The following is a 24,914-nucleotide window of genomic DNA, read 5'->3' as shown; positions in this document are numbered from 1 at the left end:
GCAACTCTTAACCCTGATGCTCCAGATGGAAGCCTCAAGCTCAGTAAAGCCTGGAGTTGTGTCCTGCAGGTGCCTCACAGCACCCCAGAGCACCTCCATTCATGCCCCATTCCTTCTCTGACTTTGCCATGTCCCCTGCTCTGGAGGCAGCACAGCTTTGGGTCCAGGCCTATTCCCCCTTCTCTAAGGAAATCCTGACATTCATCCAAAGAGTTTTCCTCTCTCTGGCTTTGCTACAAACCAAATGGAGCCACTTTGAGCAAAGCACACCATGTACAAACAGGACACTGCACCTCTGCTATGCTCAGAACTTGGGGTCTCCATGCTTTTCAGGATCTTCTGTACCATTTCTTTGCCCTTTGATGATTGCTCTCCAAAGCTTTGTCATTATAATATGCTTTCTCCATTGACGAATGAAAAAATATCTTCATGCAACTCATAAAAAACCCCTTCTCTAAAGATGGAAAAACCCCAGTGACCCTACAAATGAAATGAGTTTTTTTCCTCTTGGCATCATAAAAGCCATTTTAGGGTAAAGTTAAGGTCATGTTGCTCCAGAGGTGTCTGCACAAAGACAAATTACAACTGGGATATGATAGAGCAGGAGATCATTTGCACCAATCTTGATCATGTCAGTCCCTGAACACAACATGATGCCAAAGCACAGCCAGTGGTGGCTTCTAAGGAAATGATGGACTGCTAGGTAAAATGACTGGGGTATAAGACTGGTGGAGTTGTGGACTACCCTGATCTATCAGAAGCTAAATAAAGTGATCCTGACAAGCACCTCTGGGCTGTCTCTTACAGAAGCTGTGCTGCTATCACAGAATTTAACTCCTTTTTTAGACATCATGACACCAGATGAAAAGAATTCTACACTCCTTGCCCTACAAGCTCCTGTGGCAATTCTGCAGTGGCAGGGCATTGAAACTTTGGCAGCTGTGATCCACAAATGTTCTCTCATGGTGGCCCATGGGCCATGGTTACATGGGTTGGTAGCTGTGAGGTAAAACACAGTATTTCACTATTTCACTATTTCTGGGAGTGCAAAGGGACACCTCTAAGGCATTTTGACACTTCATCTTTGAAACAATGTTAAGCTGAAGAAATCTGTTTGACAGGGACTGCTGAAACAAAGCAAGTAACTGTAAACTGGCGTTTATTTATGGAAAATGGAATGCTTCATTAACAAACATTTTTCAATGGGATATGAACAACACCTTACAAAACAAATGAGTTCACATTGGATTGAGTGACATAATATGGCAGCAGCTTAAAAAAAATTACACTTACAGTAGCCCATAAGTTACAATTAATGGTAACCCTGGGGTAACAGATTTGTTTCACTTGCCACCTTGCATTAAAAACCAAGCCCGATCAGTAGCGCCGGTTGAAACGAGGATCGTTCGGTCTGTTTGCCCTTTCCTGGCCAGCAAATCCTTCCCCTTGCATTCCTCCTCCGTGCATGATCTGACTCTGATTGCCACCCTGCATGAAACTGCCACGCCTGCAAAGGGATTCAGACATTTCAGTATTCTCTCATGCTGCTATGGTCAGGTTGCTAGAATGGGTGTTCTTTTTGTTTTCATCTTCCATAAAATGCGTTACATAAAAACCAAAGGGATATTTAATTATTCCTTGATTTAAGTAACAAATTAAGATAACTGATACTCCCATAAAATGTTTCTTTTGCCAATTTAAATAGAAGAAATGTCCCTTATCAGGAAAACAAACACTTTGCTCCTTTGGAAGTTCTTACCCTGACATGCCTCCACGATGCATCACGTGGCCAGGTCTGCCTCTACCGCCACCTAAAAAAGTTCAAACGGGTCCCTTTATATCCACAGCAAGAATTTTACTTCAAGGATAATGTGTGGATTTCCTTTTTCACACAGCTAAGGAGCTGTGCAGGAGCCATACCTTGCCACCTCTCATGATCCCGTCCTATCATCCCTCCATCCACGCTGCTCTGCCAGGAGCGATCTTGGTGCCCCTCAAACTTGCGGCTGTGATCTCCCCAGTCACGTCCATCCCTGTGAGGAACAGGAAATTCCCATCTTCTCACACGAGCCAGAGCACGTGGAATAGTTTTTGTATTTGAATCTAAGTCACAAATTTACTCAAATGTTGTATCAAGGCTCATGTGAAGCTTATAATATTTACATTGTTATCTTTTAAGTAAAATCTCAGAAAAATTTTTCTGCTCAAACCAACTAAGATGATGAATAAAAAAGATATCGGGGGAGAACCACTATCCTGAAAATAGCAAGATTTGATAGGAATGCTAGTTAAAATTTGTCACAGACACATTTTATGAAAAATCCTTTCCTTAAGACTTTTTCTCCCGAGAAGCTGAGAGGCCTCAGGAACAAAATGTAACCAATGGTTATCTGCTGCTGTGGAATGCAACAGGTGCATCTGGGATTGGGCTCATGTGGTTGTTTCTAATGAATGGCCAATCACAGCCCAGCTGGCTCAGACTCTCTGTCCCAGCCACAAGCCTTTGTTATTCTTTCCTTTTCTATTCTTAGTCAGCCTTCTGATGAAATCCTTTCTTCTATTCTTTTAGTATAGTTTTAATGTAATATATATAATAAAATAATAAATCAAGCCTTCTGAAACACAGAGTCAACATTCTCATCTCTTCCCTCATCCTAAGACCCCTGTGAACACCATCACAAAAATTAATGGAGAGCATTATGACTTTAGGATGTGAAGTTATTAAAAAGATCAGGTGAGTGCATGTTTTGATGGCTTCAAATCATCTGCAATCCATCCAACACACCTTTGGTGAAAGCTGGAAAAAAAAAAAACAAACAACATCTTCCAAAACCTGTGACATGTGGAAATGCTCCTTGGGAGCAGGAGAAGAGCTGTGCAGAGGGGTTTGCAGCACTAACCGTGACTGAGGGGGGATCCCTCTGCTCTCACTCATCCTCCTGTCGGAGCCGTAGCTGCCCCAGCTCTCCCGCGAGTCCCTCGAGTGCCGGTCGGGGCCTCCGTGGCGCTCGTCTGGGTAGTGCTGCAAGGGACAGAGCTCCTGCACATCTGCTCACAGCTGGAGCTGCTCCATCCCACCATCACCTGGGAGGGGAGGGACCTCTGACATCTGCTCAGGGTCAGCCAGCTCCAGGCTTTTCCCAGGGGTTCTGAGGATCTTCCCAGCTAGAGACCTGACAGGCTCTCCATGCAGCCCGTTCCAGGGCTCCCAGTTAGAGGGGACTGGAATCCTCTTCAGATGGAACTGTGCTCCAGTCTGTGCTCACTGACTCGGGTCTCTTCAGTGGGCACCACTGAGTGGCACCTCTTTACATCCTATCCACATCCTCCCTCCCATCAGTTATTAATGGCCATTGGTAAGACCAGCCAAGGGCATTTCCTGCTCTTGACCTTCAGGATATTCCCATCAGCCCAACTCTCCAGCCTACCCAGGTCCCTCCAAACCTCACAGTAAATAAAGGCCACTGAGGATTCTATGACTCCATAAAATTCACCTGTCACTGCCTGAATGAGCCCTGAAGGTCTTTCCCCCAGCCCTCAACCACAAACATCTCTACAGTTCAGCTCTTATTACCATGTAACATCATAGAGTGAATTTTTATTTTGTACCTTTGCCTCTTCTATGCAATCTTTTGGAATACTGTATTTTGACTTGCTTGCTTTGATTTCTATCAGAATAACTCTATCTTTTATAATAAAAACGTCTTCAAATTTCATTTAATCTTATTGAAAACAATCTGATTATTCCAACATGTTTTGGTAGATATAATGTAATTTTTAACTGCTGAAATGTAATCTGACACACACACACACTATAGAAAACCAGGTTATAAGATGTAAAGATATTTCTGTAGCTCTGTAAAGCAACTCACTTGTCCATCCCGATCTCCCATAATTGTTCTGGATCCATCTCTCCTAGAAACAGACAATTAGAATCAGACTGTGATAGTAAAACACACAGCAGTCTATAAAAATCCATTTATTTAACAACACAGATGAAAAATCCTGCTCTCACATTGTGCCATATTATCCACAAAAGGCATAAACAGCACATATGGAAAATGTGCCACATTTTGGATTTCTGGGAAACAGAGTTAGTGCTAATGTATAGACCAAAACATTCCTGTTAAAATTCTAGGTGCCTACAATATTATTTTTCAGAATCCCATGAATGTGTGAAACAGCATTGGAAAAACACTGACCAAGCCTGCCAAAGCTTTAACTCATGGCACTGTACAGATCTTTTCATGGTTTTAGAACAGAGATTCCGCAGACACTAAGCAGACGTTGAAAAACAAAATGCACAGAGTACAGGAGCAAACTGTGCCACGAAGGCCCCATTTTGTATTTTGCTCTCAGGCTGCAGTGGGTGGACACCAACCTGTCTATTGAATGCTCCTGGTAACGGCCACGGTCCCGGTGGTCGAAGTCATGGAAGCGATCCTGGCGGCTGAAGTCTGAGTGGTACCTGTCGTTCATGGCCATGCGTTTTGCCTCTGGCCAGTATGGATCATCCCTCCTGAAGGAAAGAGCAGGCTCATTTTAGCCCAGATAATCAATGCCTGTGGCTGCATTTCTCTTCACAGAGAAAAGCAAGGCACAGCTTCCCAAGGATATTTTCTGGGAATTGCAGCGAGGAAACCTCGGAGAAAGGAAAAAACCAATTCTTATCTCAATTGCTGCTCCTCTTGCTGTGCACAAGTGGAATGAATGCATTGTGGAAGGTTGTTTGCCTGAAGGGAATTGGTAATTGGATTCTGGTGTGTTTGGATTCATTGACCAATTGAATCCAGGTGTGTGTGCTGGGACTGTGGGCTGACAGCCACGAGATTCTGTTCAGTTGAGTGCTTGTGCAGATTCAGTTTAGATGTAGTGTAACACAGTATAGAATAATATAGTATAATAAAGTAATTAATTATCTTCTGTATCAATCAGATGCATCGTTTCTCCCTGACACAGGGGTTGCTTTGATATTCAATAAATCCCTTTGGATATTGTTCCTCCTTCCAAACCAAAAGAAGGGAATTTAAGTTCAAAAGGGGTCAAAAAACCTGGGCTATTAAACACGACCATCTCAATGCAACCAACAGCTGCTGAGAGCACATGTGCGGCTTCTTCCAGTCCAGGCAGATGAGACAGTACCTGGCAGTGACATTTCCCACTGGCATCATAAGGATTTGGTGGCTTTACCTGTTGTATGTGTTTTTATACTTTGTAATAGTTTTGGTTTTGTATCCCCGTATCTTTCCCAAATGGTTTACCCCAGATTGTACCCCTTGCCCTTTACCTGTGTAATCCCTTTGCTGAGATCATCCCCAAATCCCCACCCTGGCTCTCTGTCAGTCACTCAGCATCCCATCCCCCCCATCTAGAACTTTCCTCCAGGACCTCGAGTGATCAGCCAGAGGCCAGGGGTCACCCCCAAGTGTTACCCGAAATCCTGTCCTAAATGTCCATTCCCCAGAATCCATCCCTTAGGGTCACTCATTGGTAAGTAAATGTTTTCTACTTTGGGTTTCCACCTCCCTTTCAATGTAACCTTGGCACCTCTGAGGTTGTAAGGGCTCCTCCAGAGCTCCCAGAACAAACCTTGGATTAACCCTGCTAAGAGTCGACCCCTTCATCTTCTGCCATTGTTCCAGCGTCTCCTCTGCTGCAGGGGATCAGCCTGGCTGCCTTTGGCACCCCCAGGATCAGCCTGGCTGCCTTTGGTACCCCCAGGGATCAGCCTGGCTGCCTTTGGCAACCCCAGGATCAGCCTGGCTGCCCCTCTGCACCCTCAGGGATCAGCCTGGCTGCCTTTGGCACCCCAGGGATCAGCCTGGCTGCCTTTGGCACCCCCGGGATCAGCCTGGCTGCCTTTGGCACCCCCAGGATCAGCCTGGCTGCCTTTGGTACCCTCAGGGATCAGCCTGGCTGCCTTTGGCACCCCCAGAATCAGCCTGGCTGCCTTTGGTACCCCCAGGATCAGCCTGGCTGCCTTTGGTACCCTCAGGGATCAGCCTGGCTGCCTTTGGTACCCCAGGGATCAGCCTGGCTGCCTTTGGTACCCTCAGGAACAGCCTGGCTGCCTTTGGTACCCCCAGGGATCAGCCTGGCTGCCTTTGGCACCCCCAGGGATCAGCCTGGCTGCCTTTGGCACCCCCAGGATCAGCCTGGCTGCCTTTGGTACCCTCAGGAACAGCCTGGCTGCCTTTGGTACCCCCAGGGATCAGCCTGGCTGCCTTTGGTACCCCCAGGATCAGCCTGGCTGCCCTCTGTACCCTTGGGGGCATGAGAGAGTACCAGCCCCCCGGTGTCTTGGGGCAGGCTGGGGTTCCCTCAGTGGCACTCAGAGGGACTCGGTGGCACTCAGAGGGACTCGGAGGGACCGGAACATTCACCTGCCATCGATGTCATAGGGTCTCCTCATGGCAGATCTCCTCTCCTGCTCGTAGCGCAGCTGCTCGTGCTGCCGCCGCAGCTCCTCCCTCTCGCGCTGGATCCGGTCCTGCTCCCGTCTCCTCTCGTGCTCGATGTGCATCCGTTCCCTCTCCAGCCTCTCCCTCTCCATCCGCTCCCGCTCCAGGCGCTGCCGTTCTATCTCCAGCCTCTCCCGAGCGATCTCCAGCCTCTCCCTCTCCTCCCGCTCGCGGATGGTCTGGAGGTGCTGCTGCCGCTCCCGGCGCTCCCGGGTGCTGTGGAGCAGAGACAGAAGTGACCCAGGCAATGCTTCAGCAGAGAAAGGAAGTCAGAAGAATGCTAAAAATCAAAAGCACAGTGGCTGCAAACTTGCATGATCCCCTTGAAATGAACACTTGTGGAGGGAAGACACTCAGTGTACACAAATTTATTTAGAGACCAATCAAATGACTCCTACAAAACCCATCCCCAGGGGGAAATACTTCTGTATGGTCAGGAGAATCTGAATCCAAATACCCACAAATACTTCTATGGATCAGGAGACTCTGAATCCACATGCCCATAAATACTTCTATGGATCAGGAGAATCTGAATCCAAATGCCTACAAATACTTCTATGGATCAGGAGAATCTGAATCCAAATGCCCACAAATATTTCTATATGGTCAGGAGAATCTGAATCCACATGCCCATAAATACTTCTATGGATCAGGAGAATCTGAATCCAAATGCTCACAAATATTTCTATGGATCAGGAGAATCTGAATCCACATGCCCATAAATACTTCTATGGATCAGGAGAATCTGAATCCAAATGCTCACAAATATTTCTATGGATCAGGAGAATCTGAATCCACATGCTCACAAATATTTCTATAGGATCAGGAGAATCTGAATCCAAATGCCCACAAATATTTCTATAGGATCAGGAGAATCTGAATCCAAATGCCCACAAATATTTCTATGGATCAGCAGAATCTGAATCCAAATGCCCACAAATATTTCTATAGATCAGGAGAATCTGAATCCAAATGCCCACAAATATTTCTATAGGATCAGGAGAATCTGAATCCAAATGCCCACAAATATTTCTATAGGATCAGGAGAATCTGAATCCAAATGCTCACAAATATTTCTATGGATCAGGAGAATCTGAATCCAAATGCTCACAAATATTTCTATGGATCAGGAGAATCTGAATCCAAATGCTCACAAATATTTCTATAGGATCAGGAGAATTTGAATCCAAATGCCCACAAATATTTCTATAGGATCAGGAGAATCTGAATCCAAATGCCCACAAATATTTCTATAGATCAGGAGAATCTGAATCCAAATGCTCACAAATATTTCTATATGGTCAGGAGAATCTGAATCCAAATGCTCACAAATATTTCTATGGATCAGGAGAATCTGAATCCAAATGCTCACAAATATTTCTATATGGTCAGGAGAATCTGAATCCAAATGCCCACAGTTCATTTCTTATATTGAAATAAAGTATCTGTGAAGAATATTTTGTTTCTGTGAAGAAAGGCAAGATACTATAGTGGATAATGATTCCTGAGTTAAAGCTCAGGAATTTAACTAGAAGGGAGAAACTTTTTCCTCCTTAATAAAAATAACAAAGCATTTTCCTCCTGTTCAATCTGACTACTTTTAGGTGAGAAATAGAAGTTTTGTAATGTGTGGAGAACGTGGAATCCAGGTCACAGTTCTAGCAAGGAATTTGAAGGATGGCAATTATCACCTTTAAACTTTATAAAACCTATTAAACATATGAAAACAAAGAAAGAGCCCCACCAAAAATATCTAAATACCTAAATTAAGTTCAACAGGTACCCATAAAAATATAACAAAATTACAAGTGGGGAAAAGAAACTGAAGGCCTTTTTCTGTCTCTGTTTAATTTTATTAGAAATGAAAATTGTATCTATTCAAGGAAAAAAAAACCCATGATGTCAGTGTTTAATTTTATTAGAAATGAAAATTGGATCTATTCAAGGAATAAAACCCCCCACGATGTGTTTAATTTTATTAGAAATGAAAATTGGATCTATTCAAGGAAAAAACCCCCCACAATATCAGTGTTTAATTTTATTAGAAATGAAAATTGTATCTATTCAAGGAATAAAACCCCTATGATGTGAGTGTTTAATTTTATTAGAAATGGAATTTTGTATCTATTCAAGGAAAAACCCCCCACGATGTCAGTGTTTAATTTTATTAAAAATGGAATTTGTATCTATTCAAGGAATAAAACCCCCACAATGTCAGTGCTGCTCTTACCGGCGCTGCTCTGCCTCCCTCATTTTCCTCTGTGCTTTGATTTTGTCAAAGGGGACAATCCCTTGTCTCTCTCTGCTCTCTGATTTGCGGTCCTGGCTCTTAACACTCTGTATTTAAAAGAGAAATTTGAATTTATTAAAGGACAACCATCCCAACCAATCCTCTGAGCTCTGTTCCCATTTGCACAGTTCACATCTCAAAGCCTGGTCTCTGCTTTTCTCCAGGAGTTGTTCTTTTTTACCATTACAGACACCATATATTAATCCAGTGATACCTTGCCCCATTCATTAGGCAGGATTTGAGTGCTGTATCAGCCAAATGAGAGGTATTTTACTAATTAAAACCACGTTAGAGAAATTCTAATTGGACAAACTGGCAAGGCAAGTGTGGGTTATGCAGAGCCAGGCAGGATTCAGAATCTGTTTTTAAGGAAAATGTTTTCCATGCAGAAGCATCACTTACTCTGTCCTTTGATGTAGTGGATGTTTTCACACTGATAACAGGTTCTCCTTTGGATTTATCCATGACCACTGTTCTCTCTGTTCCTTTACTTCCTAAATAAATCAGAAGTGGAAAGAAACCAATTATATGACCTACACCACGCTCTCTAAAATGTGAAAATTGGCATTTAACCCTCCCCTCAAAATCAATTCTTTCACTCCACCTAATCCAGGTACTTCTTTTAAGCATTGCACAATGCCAAACATCTCCCCTTCCCCTTATTCATTCTGGATTTCCACCTAAGTATCTGAAACAATCCTAGAATCTTTGGAAATATTATCTACAATTAAATATTCCTACATTAACATATCTGTATAAAAAACCACCAACCGAATTACCTGATTTAATAGTTTTAGACTGATCTGATGAACCAGACTTCTGGTCATCTTTATCTTTTTTTTCCTTTTCATCTTTATCTTCTGTCTTTTTAGCATCATCTTTTTGGTCAGATTTCTCATCCCTTTTAGCACCACCAGGTCTGTGGATAGATATTGATACAGATTAGACTAATACAGACTAAGAGAAAAAAAATTCAGGGGAAATGCCAGCAACAAAGCAGAACTCTGATGTGATAACAATCATAATTAGATAATTAGAGTTCCAAACATTTCCTTCCACAACTTCTTGCACCATAAAACAAAATATTCAGACCATCCTGGGCAGTAGTGAACAAACTTGGCCAGGATTCAGGATCTCAACTGGAAGCATGAAGACAAATTCACACCACTTTGTGCTCAATACCCAGAGTTTCTTAGAGAACATCACAATGAACCATTTTTCTCAGGCAACTGGGTGAAATAATTGCAAAATTTCTCAGCAAGTAGCATTTAACAGAAGTTGTGCCTCAAGAAGATAACTCAAGGCAAAGCTCTCAGTGTTTAATTCACTCTCTTAGTGCCTCTTTCAGCAATGCCAGAGAGGAAGAGCAAAGTGCTCAAGAGGAACATGATCTGGGAATAGATCTCAGACAATCCTGGTTTGACTGTTTGGACCCTGTTCCAGTGGGACAGGAGCTCATGAGGAAACAGGGACACAGATCAATTCTCACATGGTCCTTCCTACAGATTTAAGACACGAAAGCCCCACAGTCATTACTAAACCTCAAATATGGCTAAATTAAAAGATGTGCTTGAAAATGCAACCTTCCAATGGCTCCTTAAAGCAGGCAACAGAAACATTTTAATTTAGGCACTGCACATCAACTGAAGTCTATCTTGTAGTAAAAGCTGAAAAAATCCATATACTCCTCTTTTTCCATGTTTGCCACAGAAATTCTTACTGTAATTGAACTTTTCTCTGACATCAACACAGACTGAAGCACAGCAAAACACCTTTGGTAGGAGAATTTTTAACACAGTACCTCTCACTGACTGTTTCTCTCTTTGCTTCACTCTCTTTTTTTTCACTTGTCTTCTTCCCAGCAGGTTCATTTTTTGCCTGAAATTTATTTTGCACATCATCAGCTGAGAATGTGGCCTCGATCATTTGCACAATCTGGTGGGAATTCAGCATCTCTGAGGCCCAGTACTCACTTTTTCCACAGAAATGATTTTGCCATGCAGCTCTGTTTTGTGCAGGTGGGTGATGCACTTGGTGGCCTCCTCAGCTGTGGACATGGTGACAAAGCCGTAGCAGCGAGCGCCAGGACTGCGAGCGTTGGTCACCACCTTGGCCCCCACCACCTTCCCAAAGAAAAAATAAAATAAAAATGGAATTATTCTCCCTGAGACAGATCCCCAAGGTTAAACAGCACCAACTGCAAGCTCCATTTCTGCTGTTTTTAATTCCTGGCCACTACCAGGCAGCAAAGTTCTGGTTTGGAGATCGTGATTTTGATTCTGCTGAACGAGGGTGCGCTGCTTGGAGCCAACCACGCTTCTGCTACCACTGGAATGGTACAAAAGCTGAACCAAGAGGTGGGATGTCGCAGACATCCTTCATGAAAAAGCCTTGTTGCAGTGTGTCACCATTTCCTGTCTCACCTATCCCAACCCCCTCAAGGATGCCAACCTTCCCCCTCCCCCTGTGCCCTCCTGCCTGGCACCTTCCAGCAAGGTGTTGAGTGATTGGCAGACCCCCCCAGGCCTGGGCTCGTTGGTTTGTCCCAGCATCCACATCCCCTGAGCCTTCCCCTGCTCACACCTGGTTGGCCCTCACCTGTCCCTCCCCTCCCCCTGTCCCCGGGGCTTAAAAAGGACACGAGGCCATGTGGCCGGGGTCTCTGCCATGGGTCTGCCATGGTTCTGTCTCTGAGGCCATGTGGCCGGGGTCACTGCCATGGTTCTGTCTCCAAGGCCATGTGGCCGGGGTCTCTGCCATGGTTCTGTCTCCAAGGCCATGTGGCCGGGGTCTCTGCCATGGTTCTGTCTCCGAGGCCATGTGGCCGGGGTCTCTGCCATGGTTCTGTCTCCAAGGCCATGTGGCCGGGGTCTCTGCCATGGTTCTGTCTCTGAGGCCATGTGGCCGGGGTCTCTGCTGTGGTTCTGTCTCTGAGGCCATGTGGCCGGGGTCTCTGCTGTGTCTCTGCCATGGTTCTGTCTCCGAGGCCATGTGGTCGGGGTCTCTGCTGTGGTTCTGTCTCTGAGGCCATGTGGCCGGGGTCTCTGCTGTGTCTCTGCCATGGTTCTGTCTCTGAGGCCATGTGGCCGGGGTCTCTGCTGTGTCTCTGTCTCCAAGGCCATGTGGCCGGTGTCTCTGCCGTGGGTCTGTCTCTGTCTGTCTGTCTGGAGCTGGTACCACATTCAGAAATCTACCATGCTACAATAAACTCTGGATCTAAGCTCCACGGCAGAACCCGCTCCTTTTCTCTTCACTGCTGTCTGAACCTTTTCCACCAAAGGTAAACTGAGTTCCTATTTTGCCTGGATTTGTTCTGAGCACCCAGCTGCAGCACCCAGCCGGCCAAAGGCATCTCTGGGGTGAAAAACGCCACAGCGGCCGCCTTTGGTCCAGCAGCGAGGCCAGACGAAGCCAGGCAGGACACACCCCGAAACATTCAGGGCTTAATATTTATTTAATAAAGCCTTTCTTGGGATTTTTCCTTGTGAGAAGCTGCAGTTTCAGCAACCAAAAGTACCCAATGGTTTTCTGCTGCTGTGGAATGCAACAGGCAGAGCCAGGATTGGTCTCCTGTGGGTGTTGGGATTTCCTGAGCACTCATGGCAGAGCTGGCTCTTGCTCTCTGCCTGAGACACAGATCTTTGTTACTCATTCTTGTCTATTCTTTTCTATTTCTTTTTAGTATAGTCTTAATGTAACATATATCATAAAATAATAAATCAAGCCTTCTGATCATGGAGTCAACATTCTCGTCTCTTCTTCATCCTGAAAACCCTTGTGACCATGGGAGCTGAAGATTGAATTCTTTTCCAGAGAAAGACTGCCCAGGTGACAATAAATTTGTTTTAAAAGGCATCTAACTTTATACATCAACACCATCACTTTGCTTTATGAAATAGTATGTATGAAATAGTGAATAGTATGAAATAGTATGAAAAAAAATTAGTATGAAATAGTAAAAATCAACACAAATTTTTAAGCAGATTTCCACATTAATGCTCAGCTGCTAAGTGCCACCTTCCCTCCAAAAATACTTCTATGTTCCTGCTGAGGCAGATCAACAATGTTATCTGCAATCTTTAAGAAACATGAAGTTTCCCCAAAAACTCGAGCTTGAAAAGGTCACATAAATGTGTTTGTATATGCTCAGATATTCAGTACAGCTCAGTGTGTAACACAGAAATCAATCATGTTTCAGGAGAGATGTTTTAAAGTACAGCTGAACAAAGAACCTACTTCTGAGCATTTGCTTTATTGCACATCTACCTGCAGGAAGCTCTGCCTCTGTTAACACCTGCAGAAAATAACAATATTTTATTTAAATGGCTCAGTGGTACCAGGACATCCATCTAGAGCCAATTGCTGCCTTGGCTGTTGTTCAGCTTTTAATTACATGTAAAGTTTTGTGGCACAACTCCATGCCCAACATTTGAGGTTAGCAGATGGAATTCTAAGCAAATCAAGGTAAGTGTTGTATTACAAGGAGCTTTAAAAAGGTTTTACCAGCCCATGGCTTTCAAACTCCAAGCTGTGCTAGAATCAATCCATTTTTGTACCTATCTGTAAAGTCACATTGAAGTTCCAGAGTATTTTCAGCAGTAAAACATCCAGTGGTTGATTACCAGCACATCCAAATTGCTTTTACTACAATCTGCTGGGAGTAATCTGAATAAAAGGCTCTGAGATCAGCCTTTCATTCAACTCTTTTAATTTTCCAGCTGACATTGACATTTTGTCTGTCCTTAACAGCAACTGCAAACCAAACAACACCTCCCCATGGCCCAAACTCCCCAAACAAGTGGTTTTCAAAGGAACTGCCAACTTCTGATAAATTAAAATTTAAGTTATTAAGGCAATTTCTAAGATCTTCCCCAATCAATCTGTCTCATCATTTACTGCATATTTTACTTAGTCCTAAGGAAATCTTTAATAAGCATTTAATTCACAATTGCCTGTGAGTTTTCAGCAGGTGAAAATACCATACTGCAGCACAAAAGTGTGTGTAGAGTGACTGACTATTTCAAATAAAGGACCACAAATGTTATATTTATTTTATTTTTTTATATTTATTTCTATATAATTTATATAGAAATGTGTATATTTATATATAAATAATATATAATATTATTGTATATTATATAATATTTTATATATTATCAATAATATAATATAATATATTTCTATATATTTCTATATAATTTTATATTTATTTCTATATAATTTATATATATGTATATTTATATATAAATAATATATAATATTATTGTATATTATACAATATTTTCTATATTATCAATAATATAATATAATATTATATATTTCTATATATTTCTATTTCTATATAATTTTATATTTATTTCTATATAATTCTATTATTTCTATATATTTTTATATTTATTTCTATATATTTTTTATATTTCTATATATTTTTTATATTTATTTCTATATATTTTTATATTTATTTCTATATATTTTTTATATTTATTTCTATATAATTCTATATTTATTTCTATATATTCTGGGCAACAGAATAAAAAACCTCAAGTCATTCAGTGTGTACTTTTCCTTGATATCCCACAGTATTTTTTGGTAATTGGATTCCTTTCATGGGTACTTTCAGTGATGAGAGTTTTAAAAGTTTTATTAACAGTTTTAAACAACTTGTGCAAACGAACCAAACACCAAAACAAAAACAAACCAACAAAAAGAAGCCCTTACCTTGCCATATTTGCTGAACAGATTCTTCAGATCTGTAGCTCTGGTGGTGGAAGCCAATCCACTCACCCAAAAGTTCCTACCAGAACTGCCAGCACTGCGACCTAGGTGGGAAAACAAACAGACAAAACCCAAACATACCCCAAATCCTAATTATTGGGATTAATTACTTGAATTGTTACGAGAATTAAAACAGAGCAGGCTCACAAATTTTTCATTTTTTAAAATCACAGAGCAAGTGAAATGCATTGTGTGATATTCTTCTCCCATGAGTTGCTTTGCTGAAGGTAAGGAGCGTTACAAGTCCAAAAATTTGGGTGGAACTGTGAGTTTTGATACAGAAGTATTTTATTTCATTCTTCAAGAAAGCAGCTGGATTAGGGCACCTCTGAATTAATGAGGCCCTTCAAAACCTGCCAGGATAGACCCCAGTAACTCCAGAAGAGTTGTGGGAACTGTGCCTGCACCCCACATGTGCTCATGTCTTTTTATATTCATTAATTTTATCTTCTCTCATTTTGATCCTAACTCCAAGGGAATGCTGCTGCAGAATTCCTCTCAAGGAGAGCCATTCACCACCAAGAAACCAAGGAAATTCCTCTTTCTGCCCACACAGATGCACAGCTGGCATTCAGTCTGACCTCAGCTGAAGTTAGGAAAGACCTGGCCTAGGAATTCAGGAAATTAGGCCTGGCCTGCTTAAACCATGCAGGAACCCAGAGCAGCCCTGGCCAACTCTGCAGCTGAGGAATGAAGGTGATTCAGTAAATGCTGATGAACTTGCCAAGTCTGAACACCCACCCTGAAGTGACTGAAGAGTGAACTGCAGCCCAGGCTCAGCGTTTGCATGAAGCACTCACACAAGGATTCTGTTTCCAGGCTCCTCTGAAATGTCTGTCCTGTCCTTCTGTCAGTCTGGGCAGCTCCAAGGCCTCAGTGAATGGGTTCACTTCAGCTCCTTGCTTCCATACTTCTGTTTTGGGGTTTTTTTGGTGATATATGGAATTTTACAGAAGTCATTTTCCCCAGAACCTTTCCAAAATGCTGTTTTATTTGGGTGCCTTTCCATCTTCTACATCCTGATAATTTCAGTCACTGGCACAAGTAACTGAGAACACAGTTCATATTAAATTTATATTTATTAATTCAACTAATGTTTGAACAGGTTTCCTGCAAGAAGGATGCAGTGATTTGTATCAATCTCTTACAAAATCAGGTGGGGTTTTTCTGTATAAAGGTGAGCACACTTGTGCCATGATTTATCTCAGAAGTGCATGAACAAAGGTTTGCCATGCACACAAACACATGGGAGATGCACTGTGCTGGTGTTTTAATAAGCTGAGCCAAAGGCTTTGATGCTTTCATTCCACACATTTCTATAATTTAAAAATTACTGTCTACAATTACTCTGGCACCAGAATCCTGGAGAAAGAAGAAAGTGCTCATTTTTCTCTTTTCTGCTATTTTACCAATGAGATTTTAAAAGATTTTAAAAACTATGTTAATGACCTTTCTGGTTAAGGATTTATCAGTCTTAATGTCAGGTTTTGCCCTCCCACAAGACTTTAAAAAGTGCTCCTGCAATGGTTCTGCAATTTAAAGACAAAGAAATACTGGGACTTGAAAATATTTAACTTTGAACCAAGAGCAATGCAGGTATTGAGAGCCAACCATCAACACTGGAGAAATCTTTGAGATGTGCATCCATCAACAGCCAAACCCACCAGGGTGAGCCCATAAATTTAATTTTCTGCACTCTTGTTGACACAGTTTTCAGAATTCTTGCATGGAATATGGAAAACTCTTCTTTCTAAATAAAACCTTCTCATACAAGTGGGCAAATAGCAATGTATGAGTCAGACCTGACTTGTACATTCTATTTTAGGTTCCTTCTGGCTCAGTCACTTTGCTCTGCATGCAGAGAATGTTACACAGCCATGCAGCTCCCTCTCACTGCTGGTCACAAAGCCAGAACACGAACAAATCAAATCTTGTGGAACACAGCACATCCACTGGAGAGAGGAATGCAGGAGCAAGGTGGTTTCAGACACCCAAATTCCTGAAGGCTGCTCTGAAAGCAAACCCAAGGAAGGGCGTTCTCAGCCCACAAAAACAAAACACTCAAGCCCTTAGGTAAAGGACAGCATGCACAGAAAACTCCTTGAACTCTTCTGAAATGAGAGAACTCAAGATTCCAGACTGGAAGCAAGAGGTAAATTGACCCTAAGAGGTATAAATAACCCAGGATGCTGGAAAAAGCAGCTGACAGAGAGGTGAGTCTGGTTGTAAAACCCCATTAAAACCAATCCAATTCCTCCTGTCCAGCTGGCAGTCAGATCTCACAATGAGTTTCTTGATTTTTATAGGAATTGCTGGAACATCCACATTTAAAAGTGCTCAAGTCCTGCCAGCAGCATGTAAGAGAACAGAGGAGGGGTGAGCTGCAAAGACTCAGCTGCCTGGTGCATTAAAAGCAAGAAATATGAAGAAATATGAAGGCATCTGACACTGATCAAAATATATTCTTCTTGTTTATGATGCATATTTGCACCATAGATAGGATCTGTGTGGACAGAAAGTGAATCAAATCAATATTAATTCAAGACAATATTGAGCTGTAATATTTGTGGCATTTAAATATGTGAATGCTGGATCCCAAATGACTTCAGCAAAACAGAAGATGGGAAGGAGAAATCCAAGTGTATGGTAAAGCAAACAATTGAAAAAGGTTTCTAACAGCTGTTAGTGGGCATCTCCAGTGCCAAAAAACCATAATTGCCATCTATTAACATTGACCTTTAAAAATCAAGATACAAACACAACAGTGCAAAGCACATGTCCTGAACAGATGCATAAAAGGAAAATACTTATTTAGACATTACTAAGAAAATGCAGACAGAGATGAATTGATGCTATTGAACAACTGCATAGATTGCAATCAATTCCTACTGAAATAACCCATCCAACACAAACAGCCACCCAAGCAATCACTGAAACTTTACAGCTGAAATCAAACATACCTTTCTCATCTTTTGAGATTATCTTTGTATCTCTGTCCTCCTCAACAGGGCTAAAGACAAAACACCACATTATTCAAGTCAGAAAGAAAAGTGACTAAATATAAACTATGAAAAAAGCTAAAATTAAATACCTACCAGAAAACATGTTGCAAACGAAAACACACCTTTGTATACTGGATTTAAGAAATCTGACAAGAAATAACGAAGTCAGATTCTTAAACAGACTTACATTAAGAAGATGATTACAAATAAGACTAATTTGGGAAAACAACCTTTGAAGGTTGAGGAAGGAAAGAAATCAAACCCACTGCGTTTAAAAAAAATAAAAATATCTGCACATGGAGAAATAAAAGAGACCTTTAGGAATAGGCTACAATTTCATCAGTCTCGGAGGCCAATTGAAGGAAACAGCTTATTGGCATCACTTAAGGACCAATGATAAAAGATAGCATCTGGTCTAGAACGGAGAAAAAACAAACCTCTTTTTCTGATCACCGCCCTCACTGGCTGAGGACTCTTTAGTGGCAGGGGAAGATTCCTCAGAATTAGCTTTGTCTTCTGCTCTCTTGCCATCTTCTTTGCTATCTCTGGCTTCGGCACCTGCGCCTTTCTCCGCTGTCTCCCCACTAGAGGCTTGCAGGCCTTGGGAGCGTTTGCTACTCTGATCGCTTAGGGTCTCTACCACTACACCTTCAGAGTCCGGGGCCTCTTCCTCGGGGCTCTGTTCACTTGTCTCCCCTTTTGCTACCACTAAACGCTTTGCTTCCTTCCTTGCCAAAGCTTGGGCCGATTTGCTGTCCAAAGCTAAAGCATCTTCCTCCAGCTGAGCGGCAGCGAGAGCGTCCTCTTCCTCAGCCAGCCTCTTGCCTGGCCCCGCGTTACTGGCTTCCTGCGCACGCGGCCGCTCCGCTTCGGGAGGTTCTTCGTTAAGTAGCTCAGATTTACAAGTTTCCCCCAAAATGTCGAGTATTTTCTCATTTTCTACGGATTTAACAGGAATAGAATGGCACAAGATTTAATCACCAGGGAAATACAGCAATCACAAATGTGGAACTGGCATGGCTGCCACACTAACACCAAGAGAACTGCTAAGCTACACAGAGATTGGAAAACCCTAGTGTACACAGTGTTACAGCTACCACGCTAACTGCTCTCTCACACCCTGCCAAATCAGCCCTAGCACCTCAACAGCCAAGAAAAATGCCCCCACAGATTTAACAAAAAACTTCGGGCTCAGCCTTCATATTCTTCAGCAAATCGTTCAGCTCTGTTTCTTCTCTAGTTAGCTTCCAGAGTCCGAGATGCTTAACTGAACGTATCAAGGCACTGAGAGTTCAATTTTTAAATTTCTGTGAAATTCTTTTAGCAGAGACAGTCCAACATGAGAACTGGGCATCTTCTGATGGTGCATGAGTGTGTTTGCAGTCCAGAAAGGGAAAAGTATCTGTATGAAATTTCCATGAAGAAACTCTCTTCTTTCTTCTGTATCCAGTAACTAATCTTTACACTTTAATGCCCTACAATATCTTTTTACTGCTTTCACTGCTCTCTACATAGTAACAGAGTTAAGGTGTGTGCAATATCACAAGATCTGTTTACAAGTAGAATATTTAGCTTTTAGAACTGTGATTAAACTTCTCTAAATCCACTTATGTAGTTTAACAGGTTTTTAAACCATTTCATTTCACTGGAAGTATTTCAAGCATCACTTCACAGATCTGGGGATATGATTGGGTTTCCAATCTCTATGACCCTGCATGATCTGGATTGTCCATTATAAAAATAATGCAAATTATGTTTGTTTGCTTGGGTTTTTTAATAGTTAATGGTTTAAAAAGTATTAGTTGAAAAGACAGGAATATGTTTTTCTTTAACAGTACCTGGCTCCAAGTGTAGCTTCTCCATTTTCTGTTCAGGAAAAAAAGACCACAGAATGAGGATTTTAGAAAATGTATTTTCTAACACAGAATAATACCACCTCCCTACTCAATCCCAAAATTGAAAACTAAACAAATTCATCTATTACATTTAGCTCTTTTTTTCTCCATCCACTGGAAATGAGCATTTTATATAAGTACCTTTTCTGGCACATTAAAGCCAGATCAAAATATCAGCCATAACTGCATTCTCCCAAATAAATCTGAATTACAAAAAGACCAATAAAGTATCTTTGTGTGCCACCACACCAACTACAGAGTAAAAAACCCAGCTACTGCTTCATAAAGTCATGTAAGAGAGAAGAAATCAGCAGTACAAGATTTTTATCTGCATAATTGAAGGAAATCTTGAAAGCTGACTGAAAATAGGGAAAAAAATCACAGGGTACCCTCAATTCACACCCTGTATTGAGCAAGGTCTTGGGTTCTGTTACAATTTCATGTTATGGTCACATTTTCTTTTTTGCAGTATGAGAACTCAATAAATATTAATACTACAATATACAGCTATGAAATACAGCTCCATTTTCAGTTTACCTTCATTTCAATTAAATCTGAAGAGGCTTCTAAATTGTTTTCAATCTCATCATAATCTTCCTAAAAGAGTAAGAAATGAATGAAAGTATTTCTTACCAAAAGTAGCTTAAGGAAAATACACCTGTACTTAATTTTCCCTTTTAAGAAAAGCAGAAATATTTTAAAAGTTTTTGACAGATCTTAATTGTGACCCACAAATGAGGAGCAACACGTAAACATACCTGATATTTAAATATCTTTCTCCAATTACTTTTCATTTTAATTTCAACAGGACATTGTCTATTTCAAAGTTATTCTTAGAGTCTTATCTCACATTTCTGTGCTTACTGAATGTGTTTTTTCACTTTCTCACTTTTTAACTTTAGTTTCTAAATGAAAAAAACAAGTTAGAAATGAAGCTGACTTAGGTTTACACTCTTCCAACCTGAAAACATACCCCAAAAATCTTTGTTCTTTAAAGAGCTGAGGGTAAGATGCAACCAAAACTCATCCATTACATGAAGTTAATTTACAGAATATCACAAAATTGATTCCAGGCGAAGGGGATGCTGCTGCCAGGACTCTGTGTTCAGTGCCATGAAAGGGGAGATTCTCTCCAAGCCTTGGTGTGTGTTTGTTTGGTCTGTTGGGGTGCAGACACCACAGCCAGGCTCTGCAGAAATCCCTGGCAAGCCACAGAGCAGCTCAGCCAGCACAGCCCTGTGCCAAGGGTCACCTCAGATGTCACACAGTGTCACCCACCTCCAAGGCATGAGCACCCTCACTGATGTAAAATCAGAGTCACACAAGCTCCACCTAAATGTAAAAATAGTATAAAAGTTAAAAGTGAGGAGAAGTTAAGGAAGGCTCCACAGCCACAGCCTGAAGCTGTCCTTTCCCCTTTAGGGGTGTCTGGGGGGTAAGAATTGGACTCTGAGGGTGATGAAGGATGAACTCAGCCAGCTCCTGTTAGGAATTAAAGCTGGTTGATATGGTGGGCTTGTGCTGCAGACAGGTACCACCTGAACCTGCTGTGATGTTCTATGCTATTATTAATGCTGTTATTGCAAAAAGGGATCAGTGTGAGCCCTTCAAGGGCACCAGCAGTGCCTGCAGTGAGTAAAGCACTCAGCTGAGGAGCTGGGACAGGGTGTGGGGCTGTGTGAGCCTGCCCAGCGCACTGGGACCACTCTGTGCTCCAGGGCACTCCCACTGAAGGGTGCCCAGAGCAGGATGCTGACCCTTGGTGGGCACAAGGGTCCTGGCTTCCCTGTGGCACTGACAGACACAAAGTGCCTGTCAAACACAAATTGACAATTTGTCAAACACACAGGCTTGGAGAAAATCTCCCTTTTCAAGGGACAGAAGGTAAATGATAAGAAGTTGAAGCAGATACAGAGGCACCAAAGAAAGAATATGTTCTGTTCAATGAGTGAACAACCTAAAATAAATTAAAACAAGAATCCAAGAAGGATAATATTTGGGGAGTGAATGTGACACATGGATAACCCTGTGCTGTCTGCAAAGGACATTGCAAGCTGCTCTCAAAACCAAGTCAAAAGCCTGACAATGTCAGAGCAGGGCAACACAGGAAGTTCTTTTATCAATCTCTGTGAGCAAACAGAACAACACAGCTTCCTTAAACCAGAGCATCATTTCTGCAGAAAAGATATCCAAATTACCTGAGTTAAAACAATCTTTTTCTCTCTCCCCATATAGATAAATGCCTGGATGGCTGGGTGTATGCATATATACACTTTGACACATATACAAACAGGAAGAGGGAATACAGAAACTAATAGAGAAACTAAACTAATAGAGAAACTAATAGAGAAACTAATAGAGAAACTAATACAGCATTTTCAATTCCAGGCTCCTTTCACAGCAAGCAAAGCTGATGCTGCAAGGTAAGGAAGATGGTGACTTGTCTCCTGAGAACATTTGAAGCCTCAAGAATATTTCCCATTTCTAAGAGCAGGACTTGAGAGCTGTGAATGGGGAATAGAATCCAGATCACATTCATGTCCTATATTCTACTGGACTGAAATCCCTTGTTCATGTGCCCATATCTCTATCAAATATCTTCTGAAAAATTACCAAGACCTCTACTCACTCACCTCATTTTCTGTTAGCTGATCAGGAAGCTCTTTCATTTCTGCTTCAACATTATCTTTATTATCGGACAGAGAGTCGAGGATATTGTCAGGACTGTAATCCTCCCCACAGTCCACAGCACTGCTGTTATCAATTTCAGCTTCATCTAACACACTGATATCCATCATGTCAATGTCCTGCAGGGTGTCCAGGTTTGCTTCAATATCCTCCTACAGAGAGAAGGGGAATGTGTGTTTATTGCAGGTTACACAATGCACATTCTTAGTAACTGCAATCATCATTTCACCTACCTGCCCATCTCTAGAGTTTTCTTCCAGACCATTGTCTTCCACACCTTCTTCTTCTGGCTTTCTTCCTAAAAACAGTATCACTGCAGTGAGATGTAGCACTACATGTTGTACTATGTTTAAGCTTTGCTGAATTATCTGTTACAAAAAGTCATCCCGAAGAGGCTGATCCAAAAGTCTGGCTCTGTATGGATGGAACCGAGGTCCCCCTGCCACCCCATCAAAGCAAACAGCAGGAGCATGAACTACCAGCAGCATTTATTTTTAAAATGCTACAGTATTCTTCTAAAGCTACAGTCTCATTGCACAACACTTCAATACCTAATAAGACACAGCAGCCTCTGGGTAATCCATTTAAAAGTAACACCTTAAGATTGTTATGAAAACACCTCCCTTAATTAAACGGATTTAAGAATTAAGTGCTCACTTTCAAGATCTTGGCCATACAAATCACATTTATGCACATCTGTCACCTCCATCTTGTACTGCTATTCAAAGACAACAGCTCTTTTTCTATTTTTAACCACTCTGTCTTAAAAAAAGCAGCTTAATAATCTGTTTCTCATCAGAAAGTATTTTCAAGAACTTCAGGTATTATCAGCTACTCAAGTAAGCCACATGTAAAATGGCATGTACAACATTTAATATTTTGAAGCAACATATAGTTTAATATAATTATAGTTTACAAATTATAGAGGCTTTCCATGGAGCTTATGCTGCAGCTGCTTGCTCTGTACTTGACACAATTCTACTCATGGTCACTAATACAGAAACACCTGCAATTCACAGTTTCATCTTCGAGTTTCAAGACTTTCTAATAAAACACAGGTTTAAAGTTGTTATTGCTCATTAATGCAAGAGAGTTTTACCATTTCCCACTCCATTCCACAAATGGAGTTTCCACCATTCCCATAAAGTAAAAAGCAATTTTTTTTTCAAATTAAACTAATTCAACAGGAGAAAACAAGTTTGCACAAGTTCTAGTACCATGCAAACAGTGGAAGTGCAAGTGTCCAGGCACTGTACCTTTGCTAGTTCTTTTTGGCATTCTCTTTGTGGTCAGCTCTGAGGCCACTGGAATTTCATCAGGATCTCCTCCTTCCTCCTCAATGGCCTGTTGGAGACAGCAGGATGATATTCACTGTATGATTTGCTGCTGTGCATTTGGACTGGCTTTGGATGGGGCAGTTAATTCTCTTCACAGCAGCTGACAGGGGGCTGTGGTTGGAGTTTGTGCTGGTAACAGTTATGTGGTGCTTGCCTTCCTGCTAGGGTTTAACCACAACTGCATTTTTTAGGATTTTTCAGAGTGAAACATTGGTGGCTCTCCCTAGCTCAGGTCATACAGCCAGGCAGCCACACCACCTGTGAGAAATACCAAATAATAGGGAGCAACACATCCCCACAGGCAAATCAAGCTACAGCTGGGGAGCAAAGCTCTCTGCTTGGCAGATAAACACATTAACAGTATAAAACCAGGAGAGACTCTCACAGGAGCTCAGGTGAATGAGTTTTCTCTCAATGTGCAGGCTTGTTAGAACCCATATAAGGGCCAAGGCTGACCGTGCTGTTCTGGCCTCATGGAAGTCTGTGGGAATACATTCCAGAGAGGTCAGAGAGATGGAACAGGGTCAAGTGTAGTGGTGCCAAGCATCAGGGCAGAAACTGATGTACAGAAAGTTCCACCTCAATAGGAGCATAACGTTCTTTACAGCCCAAGTAAGCATGCACTAGAATAGATTGCCCAGGGAGAGTGTGGAGTCTCTCTCATTAGACATATTCAGGACAAAACCCTGCTGGAGCAATGACCCAGTGTGATCCTTCCCAGTTTACCCATTCTGCGAACGGCACAGAGAAACACGAGGAGGGGTACGGGGAGGAGGCCCGTGTCTGTGTGTCGGGGGAGAGAGTAAAGCGGGCAAGGACGCGCGGACACCGGGGTCAGGCGGTGACGGACAGGCCGAAGCCATCTCACACTGCCGCCAGTGCAACCCGAGCCGCGCTCGGAGCAGCGATGGAGGAACGAGCGCCCACACCACAGAGCGGTGCCGTGAAACAACGCAAAGGCAGCGGCGGCAGCAAAGGGGACACGGCGGTGCCCAACAACGCTCCGCGGGTGCCGGCAGCAGCGGCAGAGCCCCGCTCCCCTCAGCGCCGGCCGCGCTCCCCTCAGGGCCCCGGGCCCGAGCGCGCACGCGCCGAGAGCGCCACAGACAAAGGACCCGGATGGCCGCACGCCGCTCTCCCCCCCCCGCTTCCCCCGCCGCGCTTCGCCCTCACCTTCCTCAGCCGCTCCATGAGGACGCTCTTGTTGCCGCCGCTGTCCAGGTTACGCCGCTTGAGCTCAGCCCGCAGGTCGATGACTCGCAGCTCGCTCAGCCGCCGGGTTTCAGGTTCCGAACCAAAAGCCGCGGCCCCACCAAGGGATGTGAAATCCCCCAGTCCGGCCGCTGATTGACTCTCCGCCATCAAGGCCCCTTCAATATTTGGCCTCGAGCCCGAGCGCGCAGGAGAACACGGCACAACCCAGCAGCAAACCTGGCGATCACGGCACAAAATGGTGGGGAGCGAGA

General features: G+C 42.7%; 1 protein-coding gene across 1 annotated transcript; it reads right to left on the bottom strand.

Moving 5' to 3' along the window:
* Nucleotides 1-1,142: 1,142 nt before the first annotated feature.
* On the bottom strand, nt 1,143-24,911 carry LOC118696865 (scaffold attachment factor B1-like). Its single transcript, XM_036399203.2, has 21 exons — nt 24,622-24,911; nt 23,368-23,455; nt 22,345-22,409; nt 22,057-22,263; nt 19,961-20,020; nt 19,367-19,394; nt 17,966-18,467; nt 17,487-17,536; nt 14,470-14,570; nt 10,725-10,874; nt 10,553-10,629; nt 9,531-9,670; nt 9,154-9,245; nt 8,692-8,798; nt 6,384-6,677; nt 4,382-4,519; nt 3,873-3,915; nt 2,901-3,022; nt 1,921-2,033; nt 1,760-1,811; nt 1,143-1,507 (listed from the first exon to the last, which is right to left on the bottom strand). Exons 1-21 carry the CDS (start codon nt 24,808-24,810, stop codon nt 1,378-1,380), a joined length of 2,748 nt encoding a protein of 915 aa, XP_036255096.1. The 5' UTR covers nt 24,811-24,911; the 3' UTR covers nt 1,143-1,377.
* Nucleotides 24,912-24,914: the final 3 nt, after the last annotated feature.

The sequence above is a fragment of the Molothrus ater genome, chromosome 26, assembly GCF_012460135.2.
Source record: "Molothrus ater isolate BHLD 08-10-18 breed brown headed cowbird chromosome 26, BPBGC_Mater_1.1, whole genome shotgun sequence".
In the NCBI taxonomy this organism is placed as follows: domain Eukaryota; kingdom Metazoa; phylum Chordata; class Aves; order Passeriformes; family Icteridae; genus Molothrus; species Molothrus ater.
The sequence above is the reverse complement of the archived record's forward strand: the minus strand, read 5'-3'. Positions and strand labels throughout refer to the sequence as shown.